The 19,801-nt window shown below is 35.2% G+C and overlaps 3 protein-coding genes and 1 pseudogene across 3 annotated transcripts; all 4 read right to left on the reverse strand.

Annotated features, from left to right (window-relative positions):
• Window positions 1–82: 82 nt before the first annotated feature.
• On the reverse strand, window positions 83–3,265 carry LOC114725866 (probable leucine-rich repeat receptor-like protein kinase At1g68400). Its single transcript, XM_028912437.1, has 2 exons — window positions 1,866–3,265; window positions 83–957 (listed from the first exon to the last, which is right to left on the reverse strand). The coding sequence occupies exons 1-2, from the start codon at window positions 3,208–3,210 to the stop codon at window positions 311–313; spliced, it is 1,992 nt and encodes a 663-aa protein (XP_028768270.1). The 5' UTR covers window positions 3,211–3,265; the 3' UTR covers window positions 83–310.
• Window positions 3,266–7,727: 4,462 nt separating this feature from the next.
• Window positions 7,728–10,616, reverse strand: LOC114725863 (LEAF RUST 10 DISEASE-RESISTANCE LOCUS RECEPTOR-LIKE PROTEIN KINASE-like 2.1). Its single transcript, XM_028912433.1, has 3 exons — window positions 10,386–10,616; window positions 9,608–9,643; window positions 7,728–8,860 (listed from the first exon to the last, which is right to left on the reverse strand). The coding sequence occupies exons 1-3, from the start codon at window positions 10,486–10,488 to the stop codon at window positions 7,728–7,730; spliced, it is 1,272 nt and encodes a 423-aa protein (XP_028768266.1). The 5' UTR covers window positions 10,489–10,616.
• Window positions 10,617–14,011: 3,395 nt separating this feature from the next.
• LOC114725860 (rust resistance kinase Lr10-like) lies at window positions 14,012–15,108 on the reverse strand (annotated as a pseudogene).
• A 1,640-nt stretch (window positions 15,109–16,748) lies between these two features.
• Window positions 16,749–17,321, reverse strand: LOC114725861 (LEAF RUST 10 DISEASE-RESISTANCE LOCUS RECEPTOR-LIKE PROTEIN KINASE-like 1.2). The gene has a single exon (XM_028912432.1). It carries the CDS (start codon window positions 17,319–17,321, stop codon window positions 16,749–16,751), a length of 573 nt encoding a protein of 190 aa, XP_028768265.1.
• Between the last annotated feature and the right edge of the window lie 2,480 nt (window positions 17,322–19,801).

The following is a 19,801-nucleotide window of genomic DNA, read 5'->3' on the forward strand; positions in this document are numbered from 1 at the left end:
CAATCTGGAGAATAGGAATAAATTCAAAACCGCTTTCCCCTTCTCACTCAGAAAAGAGAATACTTTATTCTGGTTGGGTCATGTAAGAATAAAAATCTGTTTTTGCTGATTCAAGACGTAACACTCTGTTTTTGTCCTAGAACCCTCTCCTCGGGAGAAAAGAGTTGTAAAGGAAAAAAAGATATGAACTTTAATTTTAGAGCTAACACAAAAAACTTCCATTTCGCATCGATTTGATTATCAGAATCCCATACAGGACAATGTGACTAAATATTCAGAGAATGGTTGAAGAAAAGCTAACAGAGGAACTTCAAGAAGCATCTTCAGACACGGAAGGTGAATCGGACGCAGAGTCCAACGTGTCATGACTCGGCCCCACCTCGACCCCACGAATCTCCTCGATCATCTTCACCACGTGGCTCATGCTGGGCCGTTGATCAGGCGCAGCGGCCGTACAGGACAGAGCAATCTGAAGCAGCCCCACCATCTCATCCTCAATATCCTTGTACCTCATCAGCTCAAGATCGAATACCTCCGCCGTCCATTCCTCCCTTACCACCGACTGTACCCACCTCGGAAGATCTACCATCGCACTGCCGCCGTACCCGCTGCCGTCCACGGAGGATGGGCACTTCCCGGTGAGAATCTCCAGTAGGACGACGCCAAAGGAGTACACGTCGGATTTTTGAGTGCATCTCCGTCCGTCGAGAGCCTCCGGAGCACGGTAGCCGTTAGATTTCGGAGTGGCGGCGGGGGCCGCAAAGATGGAGAGCCCGAAATCTGCCACGCGTGCATTTCCCGCCCTGTCGAGGAGGATGTTAGTGGATTTGACGTTACCGTGGGTGAGCTTAAGCGACTTGCATGAACTGTGAATAAAAGCCACTCCACGCGCCGCCCCGGCTGCTATTTTAAGCCTTGTGGTCCAGTCCAGTGGGGTACGGCCAGGCCCTCGGTTACCTGTCGGAAACGAAGTTAACAATTTAGCCATCAAGTTTTGTATGATTCGAATTTGTCACTAGTTTCTTTTCCTTGGAAAACAGGGCAAGGGTTCAAATGGGTGGGTGGCTCCCTTGGCACTTCTTTGGTCATAATGCCTGGAAAATCTGGGACTAAAGATAAAAGCATAAGGACATGTTTCTGGAAAAGAACAAAAAGCAAAAGGAGATCTGGAAAAAAGAAGACACTGATTAGGCTCCTGCGTTTTCAACAGTTGCTTTCGTCTGCAACAGTTTGCTCGTCAACGTACAGGGAAAATAGAATAGAAAAATGCCACTGCTTTCCTCAATCCTGGTACGCCGTGACAAGTTGGAAATAATCCATCATTCATAATCACATGGTCCAACTTCAATAATTTAAAAAAGAAAGAAGCTCTAAATGGACCCTATCTAAGCTACAACTTTAATGCTTATAATCTCCATAGTACATCATCGTGCCAGGGGAATGCAAAAATGAGTTGTTAAATCCTCAAACCGTGCTTTAGCTTCTGCGTAAATATTCTGGTCCAACTTTGATGTTCCAAAAAGAAGCCAAAGCACGACCTTCTAAAACTAACTAGATCCATTGCACCCTACAATTAGGGGTGTCTTACTCTCCTGTATTGGTGTTGGATATTTATTATTATTATTATTCAACCCAGTTTGGCCACGAAGATAGTAACAAGTGCGGCAAATTAAAAAGTAATGATTAACGATAATTTAATAAAGCTAGTAAGAACAAGAGTCCTCTCAACTGGTCCTCACAACTATCATCGGCGTTCTTCATCTATGTCGGAATGATTTTTCTTGTTCACCAACTTTTCTCAGCAGTCAAATTCATGAGAAATACTAAGAGATATTAATCATTGCAGTAAAATGAAATTGACGTACCATGAAGAAGCCAGAACAAGCTTCCATTGGGCATGTAATCAGATACCAGCAACTTCTCGTCTCTGGCAAAATAGTAAGCTCTCAAATTAACGATGTTTGGATGCCTCAATCTTCCCAGAATTTCCATTTGTTGCTCGAACTCTTTCTTCCCTCCAATCTGAGCTTCTTTGAGCCTCTTGACGGCGACGACACTTCCGTCATCCAGAACCGCCTTGTACGCCGTCCCGAACCCCCCTTTTCCCAGCATTTCCGCTGAAGCTCGAAGCAAATCCTCTAGCTCGAATTTCTTCACCCCTTCGAAGAATACCATTCGGCCCCTCTCAAACCCCGATTGAACCGGATACGGACTCGATGAATACACGATTTTCTCGCTCTCCATTAGCTTCGAACCTTTTCCGTCCTTCAATTTCGCGGCGTAGTTTTGCCAGAAGTAGCAGTACAGCAGAAGGGAGACCACTGCGAGGACCACAATGTCGCCGAGAATAATGGCGATGAGAGCAATGGGGCTTATTTTTGCTGATGAATTGGATTTTCTGGGACGTGTTGCTTCGTTTGCAGGCATTGAGCTCGGTGTGGACGATATAGTTGGTGTTCTTGGGTTGCTTCGCGGCGTTAATGGCGACGCAATGGCTCCTTCAGATCCGGGTTTGCTGGGTTCGGCCACAAAGTTGGCACATTTCTGCATCGGAGCTCCGCAAAGAGACGGATTTAGAGCGAAACTCGATTCGGGGAAACCCGACAGTGATTTGGGTATTTGGCCGGACAGTCGATTCCCGGAGACATTGAAGTCTTGAAGGTTAGGAAGGTTAAGACTAGGAATGTCGCCGGAGAAACGGTTCTCATTTAGACGGAGAGTGAGAATGTGGGTCAAATGGTTGACCGTCGCGGGAATCTCGCCGGACAAGTTATTGTGTGACAGATCAAGACGGTACAAGCGGAAAAGCGACGAGACAGTCGCCGGAAAGCCACCGGAAAACTCATTGTAAGAGAGATACAAAAGTTTCAGGGCCGTGAAATTGGAAAGGCTAGGAATGGGACCGGAGAGGCGGTTTCGCTTCAGGCTCAAAACTCGAAGCTGAGTTAGAGAAGTCAAATGTTCGAAAGAGCCTCGGAGATCGAGGTCTTCAAGAACGAGCCGCGAGACTCTGTCATGGAGGCAATATACGCCGGACCAAGAAGTACAAGGGTCAGTACTGGGGTTCCAAGTTGAGAGCTTGTTGGACGTATCTGAAGAAGTTTTAAACGCCATGAGAGCTTCCAAGTCTGGGATTTTGGAGCTCTGAACAAGAAGAAGAAGATGGAAAAGTGAAGAGAAGAAGGCAGCCAAGTAAAGGGGTGCCACCATTGTTGCAGTAGAGATGCAGAGACAGAGCAAGACGAAAATGGGGCTCGTGGAACGAATTAGAGAAGTAGGTTTGTCGTTTTGAGCGATAAATGAGCAAGGCCGTTAGTTGTAGAAGAACTATCTCATCGTAGTGACAATGGTGTAATTAAATGAACGCACAGGGGTTTAATGGTGATAAAATAAGAGAAAATTACGTACAGGTCCCACATAAGGCAATTTATTCATCTAAGGTCTCACTGACAGGTCTCAAAGGATCTCAGAGTAATATTTTCAATTTGTAAAATGACATTACTGCCCATCATATTCTAGATTCACATTTACTCTGTTATTGCGATTTACAACCTCAGCAGCGACTATTAACAACCGAATGAGATGGCATTAACAACTTAAGCGATACCTGTTAACAACTTACTTTATAGAATCATATAACCTCCACATAAGCCTAAATTATAACCAAATAGTATAATACAACAACTTTAACACTAAAATGGAAAGTTTTTTTATATCATTAAGAATTTTAACTAAACCCAATAGGATAATATTAATAACCCAAAGAGAGCTGTTGACAATCTAGACAGTATCTGTTAACAACTGATTTTATAGGATAATATAACCTTTAACAACTATATAAGATTAACTTTAAGACTATTTAGTTATAATTTAGTTAGTTATAGTTAGAAGTTATATTATTCGATAAAGTGAGTTGTTAACAGACACTGCTAAGGTTGTTAACAGTTTTCCTTAGGTTATTAATACTTATTGTTGAGGTTGTAAATGGATCTTCACATTAAAATGTTGCTATAATTCTATTAGATTTAGTTAAAATTCTTAATGATATCAAAAAGCTTCCCATTTTAGTGTTAAAGTTGTTGTATTATACTATTGGGTTATAATTTACTCTTATGCGGAGGTTATATAATTTTATAAAGTAAGTTGTTAACGGATACTGTTTAGGTTGTTAATGTCCTCTCATTCGGTTGTCAATAGTCGCTATTGAGGTTGTAAATGGATCTTCGCATTAAAATGTTGCTATAATTCTATTAGGTTTAGTTAAAATTCTTAATGATGTCAAAAAGCTTCCCATTTTAGTGTTAAAGTTGTTGTATGATACTATTTGGTTATAATTTACTCTTATGCGGAGGTTATATAATTTTATAAAGTAAATTGTTAACGGATACTGTTTAGGTTGTTAATGCCATCTCATTCGGTTGTTAATAGTCGCTGCTGAGGTTGTAAATCACAATGACAGAGCAAATGTGAATCTGAAATATGAGGGGCAGTAATGTCATTTCACAAATCGAAAATATTACTTTGAGGTCCCTTAAGACCTATCAGTGATTTTAACATTTTGTGGGACTTTAGATGAATAAATTACCTTATAGGACCTGTCCGTAATTTTCTCATAAAATAAATCCTTGACAAAATAGGGTTTTTTCTTGAGGAAAGTATTGATAAAATTAAAATTAAAAAAATTTCAACTTAACTCAAATAATTAAATACTCCTCCTCTTTGCTTATAAAGTAAAATCTAATTTAAAAGTTAATGTTAGTTTTATATATAAAATTTATTTTACATATTTATTAATTTTTTAAAATTAATTTTAGGGAAAATGACAAATAAAAAAGACTGAAATTTAGATATCTCAGTTTGAGAAATTAAAGATTAGAAATCATAGAAAGAAAAGTTATTTCCAAAATGGGATATCCTAATTTCTATGATTTCTAATCATTAGCTTTCCAAAATGGGATATTCTAATTTCAGCATTATTTATATGTCATTTTCCTTTAATTTTATGGATACTCTCACAATAATAATTAAGTAATAGAAAGAGAAAAAAAATTTTAAAAAATAATTACAATATTTAAAAAAATCATATTAACTAATTTAACTATGTTTTTAACTTATTCAAATTAATTAATTAAATTTTATATTAAAAATACCGTTAAGTTTAGGAAACATGACAAAAAAAGAAGTTATAAATTCGTAAATACCAAATAAGAAATGTCAATCAAAATTTATTATTATTTACAAATTTAATATTATTAATTCCAAATAAAATATGGTTACTAAATCTCATTTAAAATTTAGTAATTTTTAGTTTCTTTTTTTGTTATTTTTCCTTAAATTTATTTATTTATTTATTTTCTTTTTGGGAAAAAAAGTCAGTCGGTTAAAGAAACAGAGACGGTACATGCGAATATATTAGTAGCTTTTGGGGCAGGACGTGCTGCACGTGAAAAGACGATGCCATCCTTCTAACCACAGCTACGGGGCCTGCATCGATCGACGCAAGATCAAACCGGGATGCGCTCCCCCGCGCTCCACAGCCACGGACAATCATGAGGATCGCTTGGTCTTTTTAAATTAAATTTTTTTTATATGAAAAATATTTAAGTCAAATCAAATTGCATATATTGATTATCTCAGGTTTTTTTTAATCACATGTCTCTCAATATTTTTTTCTATAAATTTATAATTAAATACTAATATTTCAATAACAATACAGATGATTAGGAGTGATTTTTTTTAACCAAAAATGGTCATGAGTGATTTGAAAATTTGATATAATAAATATAGTAAATATTGTGCTTTTTATATTTAAGTGTTTTAAAGATATAAATACAGGAATAAGTTTTCGTCAAGACGGGAATCCATCCAATCTTATTCATAAATTATTTTTAACATTCTTCATCATAATCAAAGAAAATTTTAAAATTTATTAACTTAGTCTACAAATTTAAAAAAAATTATACTTTTCTACGTCAATACTCTTCTAATATTTAATATAAGATCTATTTAACTAATTTGATTAGAATAAGAAATTTAAGTAAGTTAATTAATTATAAGAAATATTACATGTTTTTTTTTTCTAAAAAACCGTAATCATCATCTTTAATATTCTTCCTCTATCGTTTACTTAATTATAATTAATGGATTATTAATAGGCATAATTTGAAAAAAAACTGATAGCTATGAAAAATATGTCTTATATTTAAAACTAAGATTAACTCAATAATTAGGTCATATATTAATAACTAGAAAAGTATTAAATAAGAAGAAAAGAAAAGGATGTAATAAATAATTAATGTGATGCCGTATTAAAAAAAATACTTTTTAGCTAAATTTAATTATTTTCAAAATGGATTATTATTTTGCTACGAGATTAATTGGGTTAAGCTCGTGATACTTTAAAGTTTAAAATCTTGCGAAAACAAAAATGCATTAAAAATAATTTCCAACTCGGCTTTTATGATTTTCTTTTTATTTTTCAAATAACTTTTCATCCTTTTACCCAAGAAAACCTTTCATCATTTTCAACCAAGCTTGTATTATTTCTAACCTGTTTTTTCAGCAATTTCTAATTAACATCTTCTTTTAACTGTAATTATTACCCCTTTGAAGTCCTAAAGTGTCATTTCGTCGTCAATTATGAAGAATTATGCTTTCTGAAGGAATGACATTAGTTTGGAAGATATAAAAGAAACATATCAATCAATCAATTGTGGGGTTGTATCAAAAAAAAAAAAAATCAATCAATTGTGGGGATTTCGGTCCAAAAAAAAAATCAATTGTGGGGATATATAATATATTTGTTTTTTCTTGATAAGTCGGAAAACAATTGTGGGGATATTATTTCTTGTAAATGGAATAGACGCCCAAAGTTTATGAGTCATGACAATTAAGTGCCAAATAATAAAATTCTCTGTGTTTTTTTTTACCAGCAATAAAACTCCATCGACTCTTATCATGCACTATAACTCTCTATCATCCAAGTCAATTTAAGAAAAATTACCAATTGGTTTTCAGTTGAAGAGGGTCTTTGGTCTTTCATCCCTTTTCTTAAGCAAAAGAAATAGCTCATTACTCAAAGCAGTGAATGCAGCAAAGAAAGACCCAACTAAATGATTTTGAATATGATATTTATATTTTTCTAAAAAAATTAGATTAAATAATCTTAAAATGTTCTAAGGATTAAAATCATTATCATAGTTCATGAGACGCATTACTATTTGTTTTTCAAATATCTATAAGTTTTAAGGAAGTTATTATATTATTATTTAAAATCATCTATTTTAAAATCTCATAATTACTTTCTTAAAATTTAGTGCTAGTTCCATAAATTTTTATGTTAACTTTGATTTTTAAAAATGATCATAATTTTCTCTATTTCTTAAGCTGGTAATAATTTGGAGCCAAATTTCTAGCTTGAAAGAGGCAAGTTTTCACCTCTTCCTTTACTCAATCTTATGTCTTCTACTCTTTGGACAATTCTGAATATTCCTTGCCCCTAAAGAGGACAAACCCGTTTCTCAACAAACAGAAAACAGAGCTTCATCTATCAATGCAAATGTTGAAATTTTTTATGCTTGATGATATATGAAAAGAAAGAGAAAATGCAAACATGTTTAGAGTTAAAGCATTGAAAAATGAAATTGCATATTACAGTTTTCAAAAGGAAAAGATTATAAAAACGTAAAACAGATAGCACACAGACCCATATATAACAAAAGGGAATCCTATAACTGCACAATCTCACATGGTTGAGATGTGGAATGAACAGGAGTTGTTGAAGAAGAAAAGAAAAACGGCTTAGGAGGTACTTGCAGGGTTTCCAAGCTTCCTTCCAACATCTCCACTACTTCACTCATTGCTGGTCTCATTGAAGGGTCAGTTTGTATGCACCATAAGCTCACCATTATCATTTTTCTCACCATTTCTTTTTCAGTATCATTCCTAATGCATCCCAATTCTAGTTCTTGATTCAGTTCAAGGCGCTTATAAATCCATTGTGGAACATAAATTTCACTGGAATGATCAACTTCAGCATTCATGTTCCTTCTTCCTCCAACCATTTCTAGAACCACCATTCCAAAACTGAAGACATCTGATTTGTGAGATACGTTGCCATAGTTTCTTGAAAATACTTCTGGAGCAATGTATCCTGCAGTACCCCTTGCTTCCAATATGGACACAATCCAATCTTTTATTGGCAGTATTTTAGCGAGTCCAAAATCTGAAATTTTTGGGCAAAACTCCTTATCGAGTAGGATGTTATGAGGTTTTATGTCAAGGTGCAGGATTTTGGTCTTGTTACAACCTCTGTGTAAGTACTCTAATCCTTTAGCAACACCAACTGCAATATTATATAGAGTTTGACAGTCCAATTGGTGTTCAGCCATGCTGCAATCAGACTTCTCATATATGAATTTCTCGAGAGATCCATTAGACATAAACTCATAAACTAGAGCTCTTTTCGAATCTTGGAAACAAAAGCCTAAAAGGCTAACAATATTAACATGAGATGTCCTGCTGATACTTGCAACTTCATTAATGAATTCCTCATTCATACATTTTAACTGACTTAGCACTTTCACCGCAACAAGACGCTCATCTGGTAGCTTCCCTTTATATACAGTTCCATATCCTCCTTTGCCTAATTTGGTTTTGAAACAGTCTGTGATTTTCTTTATCTCAGAGTAACTGTACTGTCTACAAGAGATTGGTCCATGTTGCTCCAGAGCGGCTTCAGTTATTTGACGGGTTGCATGTCTCTTCCTCCAAAAGAGATTGGATGAAGCAAGAGCAAGAAGCTTTCTTCTAGAGCAAAAGGCCAGGAACAATAGCACAGCAAGTCCCGCAGAAGAAGCCACTACAATAATTAAAAAGTGAAAATTTAGAAGAATGTCGGATAAAGATATGCCCCACAAGAAACAGCATGCATACGAAGGCTACCAATCATATTAAATAATCACTAATTTGACTTTTAGCCAAAGTAACAGCTTTTTTTAGTGCTACTTTCGGTTTTTAATGCAAAGCTAGTTGGATAATTCAAATAGATAAAAAAAGTTTGTTGAGTTTGTTATTTGTAATAATTAGGTGTTGTCTTTTCTAAAATACCCTTACTAATCATGTGTATTAGCTAGAACTACCATTTGATTGAACTTTTAACATATGCAATTATTACAAGGATTGCTTTGAAAAAAAAAAAGATAAATATAAGAGACAAGATAAATTTGAGTCTTATATTTAGGATCAAATCGAAATTCAAATTACTTTTTATATTAAGGATCAGAGGTAGTATTTATTTTCATCCTTCAATGAATAACGAAAGAAGCCTCAATAATAAGCCTGGTCTTTCATATTGTATTTATATTCCAATGTAGTTAAAAGAAAATGAATATTAGATGGACATGAAGAGAAAGAAGAATAATGCAGAGGACTTGCATACTTCTAGAATCATCTACTCACATGCTATGGCAAATTACATGATTATTACTTTAACCTTATGCTCTAACACGAGTTGAAGTGAAAGGTAACAATAAACAGTTGAAGCAATTATATATACGCATTTAAACAGCTGAATCTTGACAATGCTGTTTTTGACAAATTGTTTTACCTGTTGTCCCAATGAGCACGGTTTTTCCAGTTTTCTCTGCGAGGAACAAGCAAATTAAATAGAATAAGTTAAACCAGCACCAATAAGTAGAAAGCATACTTTGTGTGCTATTTCCTGCTTGACGAAAGAACAGTCTTATGTTGGTGAGAAAAAAATACTATCCCTACTCCTTAATGTAAAAGTTAGTTTGATATTTAATTTGGTCCTAAATATAAAACCCCAATCTATATTATCTCTCGTATTTATCTATTTTTTTCAAAGTAGTTTTTGTAGTAGTTGCACATGTTAAAAATTTCATCAAATGATAGTTCTAGCTAATATTCCTTTTGTAGTATATATTACACTACAAAATGGATCTTATATTTAGGACCGGAGGAGTATACACAATTAGCAATGATATTTTAGAGAAGACAGTATGTATTTATTACAAATAATTAATTGTCTTAATCTATTCAAATTAATCAATTAGCTCTTGTATTACAGATTGGGGGTAGTACTTCTTTGGTTTATTGTTAAAATGCTAATAAAATATAAAGTATTTCAAATTTCAAGTAGCTATTATTATGAGTTTCAGAAATTCAAACCCAGAATACGGATATGCTAAAAAAAAAAAAAAGTCTTGAGTTGGAAAATAATAACGGACTATCAAGAGACCTCTAAGGTTTTCTGAGTAATATTCATGTTCTTGGTCACAATGTTTGTGAGCAGTTGTTTTCAAAAATTGAAATGTAAAAAACTGTTTCAAGCGGAGTTACAAGAATCATGCAGATCTACGTACCTCTGTCACAATAGAAGTTTCTATTGCTGTCAAGTCGACATTGGCCACCTATCTGGTTGTAACACTTATCACAAGCATCAGATAACTGTACTTCAATGACCATTTGAGCAGTTAAGAATGATAAAAGATCTTTGGTATGATTCTGGTGTTTACTTGGAAGCAGAACAACAGAGCAAGCTGAGAAAGATCTTTGGTAATGATCAAGAGGACGCTTGTTCAAGTGGTAATAATAGATATTATAGTTATGGCAGGCATGACTATAAACACTGGCAGGAGGGCTAATGTTGAGGCTGCGATCACATCTAAACAAGGTTATGCTATGTTTGATATGAAAAGAAACCAAAGGAGAGGCATGAGGAAAAGTGATATTCTTGTTGAAAATTTCACAAGTTTTGGATTTCAACCTCTGCTGCAGATCTAGATCAGTAACAGTAATAGAATTATCCTGCAGAATGATGCTTGTAAGCTTGAATGGCCTTCCATTCTTCTCCAGTTGAATCGTTTTATTCGAAGATGGATCATCGCAGCCATGTATCATCATTAAGCCACAATCCTGTCTTTCTGCCTTTGTGAAAGGGAAGTAGATCTTCCCAAGGTCTCCACAATCAAATGATCGAGGACACTTGTCATGGTTTCCATTTCCATGTCCAGCCAGAAATAGAAGCACCAGTTCAGAATACAAGAGGAAGCGAGACATGTAAAGTGGAATCATCCCAATTTGGTTTGCTTTTTCTTCAAGTTATAGCACTTTTTTGGACTGGTTCACCTGCAAGAAAAGCACGATATGAGAGGAAATTAAAGAAGAGAATATAAGAATAAAGGATATACTGATACATAAAGTAGAAATGTTACCAAAAGATGTGTGCAAAGAAACAATAAAGTGCTTTTGCTTATATAGCTGAGTTTAAGATTGTTTTGTTGACTTGGAAAAGGATTGCAAATACTAAGGAAACATGCAGGAAGGAGCCAGATGGTGGAATTCTAACTCCATGTTAGATCCACAGTCAACAGTGACTTGTAAAATACTTTCGAGGATGAAGCTGAAGAATTTTAAGCTTGGAGTCCATGTCTGTTTGTGCCGTTTATAGAAATTAAGAATACTTTCATATTTATTTATCACTTTTAATTTTGAATGAAGTTTATCTTCTGATGAATCAAATATTTAGTTGAGAATCCTCCAACTTTTATGCAAAGTTAATGTTGAGTTATACCTAGTCCACTTTTGTAGATTAAGCCACTATCCCAATATAAATGGGGATATTATGTGAATAACAAAATATATGAGTCCAGAAAAGAAGTATTACCTATATGATTTATATTATTTAATATTCAAATCCTAATAACTACATATATGTTTGAGGGAGTCAGTTTTGGAGTCTTGAAAAACTTCTCTCTCAGAAGGCCACTCCTCTCTTCCAACTGGTGTCATTTATTGTATAACAATGTAGTGTTTGTCTTATGATTGTACATTGCGTGGGCATATTGGATTATTCGTTGGACTCTAGGCATGCTCTGAAATACTTGAATTAATTTTATCGATTATATTGCTCCAGATTGGAATTATTCAATGTCAGTCTCTAAAGCAACTCGAACAAATTGAAGAAAACTATACTATTAAACAAACCTCTGTTTTTCAGAATTAGCCTCCCATTATTTAGTTGGGAAGATCGAACTCCCTTATCTTGATTCATTCACTGCGATATGCAAACATTTTCAAATTGAAAGCTTTTAACATTTCAAACTCGTCCATGTGATTGTTATTGAGAGTAACAATAGGCCACCTTACGAATTTAACAAAGGAAAAAATTAATCGTTTATATATGTAGTTTTGAGCTGGTCCATCTCTGAATTTTAATTTGCTTAACTTAATCCCTGAAGTTTCAGTCATTTAATAAAACTGCTCCCCACACCTTCCAAAAAAACATCTTAACTATGGTGTAACAAGTCATGGAATGTAGAAACTAACGATTAAATAGCGAAAATTGAGATATTGAGTTGCATTAGGTTGAACTTAAAGAACTATATGCTCTAAATGCCCATCTGGATTAGTTTAATTGATTAGAGGTTTTTCTACCTGTTTCTCTCGAAAAGGGAAATTATCCACACTCTTGTCCATATGAGAAGAGCGAAAGATGTCTAGATTATTTCTTTTTGACTTGCAAAATTCTGAGAAGATGCTTTCTAAACATCAGCTTATCTCATCAACAAATTACCCATTGCCGCTCTTCACCTCCTTAAGCTTTCCAGAACAAAAATCCTTGATTTTGCATGATATTAGAGTGCTCCAAACATAATGACGATAATTCAAGAACATGGAAAACCCAAGAGCTACTTGAATTCCCATCATTCCTAAGTCTGCGAAATGCGCTCGACCATTCATATTTATGAAATTACCATAAAACTACTATATATAATCACGTCATGTTCTTGTTAAAACATTGACGAGAATATCTGACAATTGCTCAGATGCAAAACTTGTTAAACTCAAGAAAATACCTCAGCTTAGTTCTTGGTTTAGGTGACCCGTTAGTAGTTAATAATGTGATGCCGAATTGTCAAAAACATCCATGAACTAATTTTTAGACAACAGAACAGCACAAATACAAGAGACTTCATGTTTGTTTCGTTCTGAATTAAATCATAATACTATCTTCAAATTACGGTTTCAGAACATATCATGATATCCTGAGATTAGTTTGCAAGTCGCTAAGCTATAAAAGCCACAGGCATAGAATCAAAAGTGGGATCCAGCCGAAGAATTTCCTATATGTATTAAGAGACAACTGGCTCTTCAATATGATCAACACTTACATGCCTAGAATTATTTCTACAGCATACAGCAACATTCAATGATAAAATTCCGCGGTTCTGTAAAAGTGAGAAAACAAGTTAAAATATTTCATAGCATTGTGCTCAAGTCTTAACGAAGATATTTTGGAAGTTCATATGTATCTTAAAATCAAACATAGATTCAAGTTCCTCAAAATTGGTGTCATTCATTCTGTTTGTTTGTCTCTGTTCCTGTAAATAAGAATGTGGAAATGATAAAAAGAAAGTGTATATCCAAAAAAGAAATGATGCAAGATAGAAATATTGCCATAAGATGAACGCAAGAAAACACTGAAAATCTTTGGTTATTATAGCCGAGTCTAAGACTATTGTATGGATTTGGAAATGGACTGCAAAGATTGGATAAACAAGTTGCCATAGCAAAACATTTTTAAATAGAAAGCTTCGGTGAACTGCTGAACTTTTACATTTTCATACTTAAGACATCTCCGTTTGTTTGTTTCTCTTCTTAGCAGGCAACATTGATGAATTTTTACAGTAAAGAGAGAGTTAACATAATACAAGTCTAAAAGCATTGCCACGTTCTTGATGTCAGTACATGAGAGCTTCTACAGGCAAGCAGAGATCTAATTTGCAATTGATAACTTCAGAAAATAACAAGCATGCACGGAAAAGTTACCAAGCAATGATGTAAATTAACAGTTACCATTTTCTTGCTGTCTCAGTGCATTAGCAGGGTCTTATTAGAAAATAACAAGCACAAACAGAAACATAAACATGGGTCTTGGAGTATCAGCCTTAATGAAACTGCCCCATAGGACAAAAAAAACATGGAATCAGTGAGTTGATGAAGAGAAAGAGCATGGTGATCTTGAAGGAGATGATAAGTAAGGCTTAGGTGGGACCTGCAAGGTCCCAACTCTGCCCTCAAGCATCTCCACCACTTTATTCATCACTGGACGGTTTGAAGGGTTAGTTTGTATGCACCATAAGCTTGTTATAACCATCTGTCTTATCCTCTCTTGGTCAGTTTCATTTCTAATGCTCCTCAGTGCAGGTCTTCATTGAATTCTAGACGCTTGTAAATCCAATGAGGAAAATATATTTCACTAGTATTGTTAACATTGACATTAACATTCCTTCTTCCTCCAATCATTTCTAAAACCATCATCCCAAAACTATAAACATCTGATTTGTGAGACACGACACCAAAATTTCTAGAAATTACCTCAGGAGCAATATATCCGATAGTTCCTCTGGCACCCCACATGGATACAGCACTTTCATTTCTAGGACATATTTTTGCTAATCCAAAATCAGAGATCTTCGGGCAAAAGTTCTCATCCAACAAAATGTTGTGAGGTTTTATGTCAAAATGCAATATCCGAGCATTACATCCTCTATGCAAATACTCTAGTCCTCGTGCAACACCCACTGCAATTTGATGCAATATTTCACAGCTCAATTGGAGGTTACCATTAAGGAGGTTGGCTTCATTTTCAAAGATGAACTTCTCTAACGATCCATTAGCCATAAACTCATAAACAAGTGCCTTCTTTGGTCCTTCAAAACAAAGTCCCAGAAGAGTGACAATGTTAACATGGGAAGTCTTGCTTATACTTGCTACCTCATTGAGGAATTCCTCCCCATTACTTTTTGTTTCATTCAAAACCTTCACAGCAACTAGACACTCATCATGTAACTTCCCTTTGAACACACTTCCATAGCCTCCTTGCCCTAATTTTTCTTGGAAACAATTGGTCATTTTCTTTATCTCCGAGTAGGTATATCTGTTTGTGGCAAGTGATTTGTGGCTCTTTAAAAAGGCCTCAAAATCTTGATGAGCTTGAGATTTGTTGTTCCAGAATATAGTGATTTTGTCAGAAAACATAGCCCTCTTAAAGAAGTAGACTATAGGGACAAAAACTCCCATTATTGCAACTGCAGAAACTGTGATCAATAGGAGATGAGATTATCCAAATTTTGTAGCCGTCAATGACTAACATAAATACTGCTTAACTATCACATTGTTTCCGTAAGGATTCTTTCTTCTTTCAACCATGTTTATCATATATAAAAAGCTTACAGATTAACATCTCTCTCACTCTATTCATGTTAAATTCTAATTTCATGATCAGTTTTAGTATATTTTCGGTCATCCATCATCGTGAGAACAGTTATGAGACCTCAGGGCTGATGTTTTCAGTTGATGCGATAATAATAGTAAATTAATGTTAATCAAGTACAATGTATCACCTGTAGCAGCTATAACCACCGACCTCCGTGATTCCTTGCCAACTGAAAAAGGAAATTATAGTTAACACTTGACACACGCGGAGAATACTTACAAACTTGAAAGTTAGGATCCTAAAAGCTAGGGCCAAGGAGAAAAGGAATAAGCTAGGAATCAGGATGAACCCAATTAAAATCTTAACGTTGGTTATAATTTATATTTGTGCACCGAAAGATCCAAACTTCGACCCCTTAATGACGATGTTTTTTTCATTTTCTTTTTCGATAAACTACTTGTCAAGGTTAAAAGGAAAAAACAAAGAAAGAAAAAGGAGAGATCTCAATTTTATATAAAAGGGAAAATATACTTGCAGGTCCTTATAGTTTGATCAGATTTTGAATTAGGTCCTTATAATTTTATTTTATTTTATTGAATTCTTGTAGTTAATTTTGTTAAACTTATAAGTCCTTCTGTCACTAATGTTGCAAACATCATTAATTCACAATGGCAGAGGATGATCTAGTAGTGTGCTCTCTCTCCCCTCTCCCAAGTTTGTGTCTCTTTCTCTATCACCTTTTTCTCTCATCTGTTAAAGCTAACCATGATGAGCTTGATTAAATGTAGAAGGAGTGAAGAAGGACTGCTTCTTTGACTGATCCTACTCTTCATCAACATGGGCACGCTGCTTCTATGCTGTTATAAGTTCAATTACGCCAAGACAGAGTATAGTGAGGATTGGCATTTAGCATTGTCCAATCGCAATTTTTTGGTGAACTCTTATGGCCACTTTCATTAGCACTACCATTGTGGGTTAGCGGTGTTTGCAACATTAGTGATGGAAGGACTTGTGAATTTAACAGAATTAACTACAAAAATTCAATTAAAAAAAACTATAAGGACCTAATTCAAAATCTGATCAAATTATAAATATATTTTCTCATATATAAATCACTTTTTAATACATCATCGAAATAAAAAAAATATTTTTATTTAAAAAACTTAAAATTGAGTAAGCTTTTAATTTTTGTCTTTAACTAATGTTTTTATTTAAAAAACTTAAAACTGAGTAAGAGTTTTTAATTTTTGTCTTTAATTAATTTATCAACCGGGAAAAAAGAAGCATTCTCTCCCACTTTTTTTTTTTTTAAAGGTTTTCTCTCCTTTTTCAACAAAAGGCATCTTTAGAAAACAAATACTATTAAGAGGGTATTTGGAGAATATCAAAAGTGTTTCTGAAAAGTGCTTTTCTGTAAATTGAGATAAACTTATTTAGTATACTGTAAAAATATTTTTAAAATTGATTTTGATTCTATCCAAACACGTCTAAATGTCACAAAAGATTAATCACTTTGTATCGTTACAGAGAGCAAACCTCCAGAAGAACATCCGGCAAGCTGATCGCTAGTGCGGCAAAAGCACCTGAAGCCGTTAGCATCGAAGTCGAAGCCGCACCTCCCTCCACTGCTCTGGCATGCGTCGCACCCGCTCACCGTCCAATTCCTTTGCTTTAACAAGAATCCTCTTCTCAAAGCCTCTCTTATCCCTCCTTCCACATTCTCCACCACCGTCCTCATCGTCGACCCATCTCTGCAATTATCCTTCGCATACTTCAACTTCTTTTCCTCGTCATTCACCGCCATACCCAACACCCACCTCGTTCTGTTCCCTTCAAAGCAACCCAATACGTTTGCTTTCATCTCCTCCGCCAGCGACGGTAAGTCACAACCGAAGAACAGCAGCACCTCCTTCTGGTTCGGAGCCAAAGTAAACCTTATGCTGGTGGTGAGGTTGGTGGAGGGGGAGAAACAGTTCGTGGAATTGGAGAGTTGGAAGCTAGGGTTGGAGACCCGAAGAGAGTGATTATTGTAGAAAATTTCATCGACAATGTAAAAAGTATGGGAGAGATTGAGCATGGGAAGCCATTGGAAGCACAGACAAGGCCGAAATGAGGCAATCCACAGGAGGGATCTTGTTTACCTTTGATATGAAAGGGGAAGGTTATGTTTTGCCCATTTCCGCAGGTTTTGGGCTCGCAAGCTTGGAACCTTGGGTTCAAAGAACCCACAACATTTCCGAACAAGAACAGAAGGTTCAGAATGAACAAGATGGAAACACGGGGTGACATTTCTCTGTCAGATGATACTTCTTTTCCTTCGAACTTCAATGGCTACTTAGCTTGGTGGAAGATTTATCTGTGTTTCTGTGCTTAGTGAAGGACCGTTAGTTACCACCAGAAGATTAAGCGGGGACTAAGAATAGTGGAGGACTTCATTGCAGTGAATGTTGACTTTAAAATGAAAAGCGAAGACTGGTCAAACGTGTTAGGAGGGGCTCAAACTTTTGAAAACTACGGGTAACAAAATTTTTGACAAGGAAATTAAATTTTGTTTCAACTGGATTGTTTTCTTGGTCATGTTTGAAATACATATGCTGCGTGCTGCAAAAATAGCGTCGTAATTGCATGGAATGATTATCAAATAAATATGGACGCATGAAAAAATAAATATTTAACCATGCAGAATTCCTCTTCCTTACCTCTTGTTTAATTTGCTCAAAATCTTCAGAGCAATGGGACATTTTAGTATTATAAGAACAAAAACTCCTACTGTATATATTATACCTGCATAAGATGTTAATAAGATTAGAAGAGATGGGATTACGCAAAACCCTGGGCATTAATGAGTGGCATAGATACTGATTAGCTATCCGATTATTTCCATAGAAGTTAGTGTGTTGTTGTCAGCTGGACAGTGGCCTCCCTTCTGGTAGTGACACTCGTCACAATCATCAGATAATTGCACTTCAGTATCCATTTCACAGCATAAGAATGGTGATGAAAATCTGTGGTATATGTCAGGTTCTTACAAGGAAGCTGAAGAATTGAGCAATCAGGTAAAGATTCTCCTGCTGATGAACGACATTTGTACGCAGTAATGATGATTTTCCATTCTTCTGCAGTATAATCGTTTTAAATGAAAAAGGATCATCACAACCATATTATATATGTATGTATAGTGATAAATCCAGTGTTGCAAAGCAAAGGGAAGTGGAGACTCCCGGATTGTCCACACTTGTCATGCTTCCTACATTTCCATACCCAGCAAGAAAACTCTAATTATGATTGAACTGTCCTCCCATTATATATCTCCTACTCGAACTTCTTCATACACAGTTGACTAGGTAAATGGCTGGCGATTTAAAAGCTTTGTTTATATATACTAATTTGTCAAGTCACGCGCATTTGTTAAATCTTCATTTGGAATATTTTTGAAGAATATTTTGAGTATATTTTGAAGAGTTATCAATTACTTTTCAGTGATTTCTAAGAGTTAATTTGAGAAATCAATTTGGGGCATTAATTGGGGGATTTAGTGTGAGTATCATAGCTTTAAATCAAAATAGAAATCGTTTAGTTTAAGATATAAATAAGTAATAAAAAGTGGTTCTGAAACAAAAGAAAAATATTTAAGTTATTAGTATTTTGTTTTGTTTCTTCCATTTATTTTTATGAATTCCTTTTCTTTGACCTTTAGCATAGGTGACGTCATTTTCTTTAGGTGAGGAGAATGAAGTTTTTGAATTTGGAAGAGGCACAGGAGCACCGTTTGGAGAAAGGAAAATTAAAATTTGACTTTGGGAATTTAAAACGGAACGACAGCGTTTCTAGGACGCGGCGTTTTGGGGAAAGGTAGCAGCGAAGGGTTGAGAGAAAGAGGGGGATTCATAGAGGGGGAGGCGCGACTGGATATTCTACCTCTGGCGGTGGCCGACGGTTTCTGCAGGAGGAGAAGGCCGACACTGTTCATCGTAAGGAGACTGGACGTCATCTTCTCTTGTTCTTTGGGTTCGCTTTGGGTTCGACTGGTTCAGTGAGCGAGAGAGGGAGGAGGCAGACATTGGGAGAGGCCGAATCTGGTTCATCGACCGTGATCTTCTTCTTCATTAGAGTTAGGAGTCGACTGGTTTTGATCAGAGGAGCACGAGCTGCGATAGGAGCTTTAAACAGTGTTTTGTTTCCAATATTTCTTTCTATTTCTATCATGATTTTGAATCTGGAATTATTGTTCCTGACATGATTATATTTAAAATCATGTGTAGCTTTTTTTTTTTTTAGTCAAGAGAAACTATGAAGTTATTAGTGGATTGAGCTTTGTTTTTACTGAATTGAGGATGTTTAGTCTTAAATTGTGGTTACTTAATTTTGTTTTTATTGTCCATTTAATGACTGATCACCATCTGTGAATTTGCAAATTAAAATTTTTTTTGACAAATGGAATTTAATTAAGCTCTTAGATTAAGTAATATGGGATTAGATGTTAATTTAATTTGTAATTAGGATAGAAATATACCTAATTGTCCCGTATAATTGTTAATGAGTGAGATCAAATTGTTT

This window comes from Neltuma alba, unplaced genomic scaffold, assembly GCF_004799145.2.
Source record: "Neltuma alba isolate B1F8T4 unplaced genomic scaffold, ASM479914v2 tig00012285_pilon, whole genome shotgun sequence".
Lineage (NCBI taxonomy): Eukaryota > Viridiplantae > Streptophyta > Magnoliopsida > Fabales > Fabaceae > Neltuma > Neltuma alba.

What these genes read in the sequence shown, in the direction of transcription:
- LOC114725861 (XM_028912432.1), bottom strand. Translation starts at nt 17,321, where the DNA reads ATGCTCAATCTCTCCCATACTTTTTACATTGTCGATGAAATTTTCTAC.
- LOC114725866 (XM_028912437.1), bottom strand. Translation starts at nt 3,210, where the DNA reads ATGGTGGCACCCCTTTACTTGGCTGCCTTCTTCTCTTCACTTTTCCAT. An exon ending in CTTGTTCTGGCTTCTTCATG is followed by an intron (nt 958 to 1,865) that starts GTACGTCAATTT and finishes CGTTTCCGACAG; the next exon opens with GTAACCGAGGGCCTGGCCGT.
- LOC114725863 (XM_028912433.1), bottom strand. Translation starts at nt 10,488, where the DNA reads ATGGTCATTGAAGTACAGTTATCTGATGCTTGTGATAAGTGTTACAAC. An exon ending in AAACTTCTATTGTGACAGAG is followed by an intron (nt 9,644 to 10,385) that starts GTACGTAGATCT and finishes TGTTCCTCGCAG; the next exon opens with AGAAAACTGGAAAAACCGTG. An exon ending in CGTGCTCATTGGGACAACAG is followed by an intron (nt 8,861 to 9,607) that starts GTAAAACAATTT and finishes TAATTATTGTAG; the next exon opens with TGGCTTCTTCTGCGGGACTT.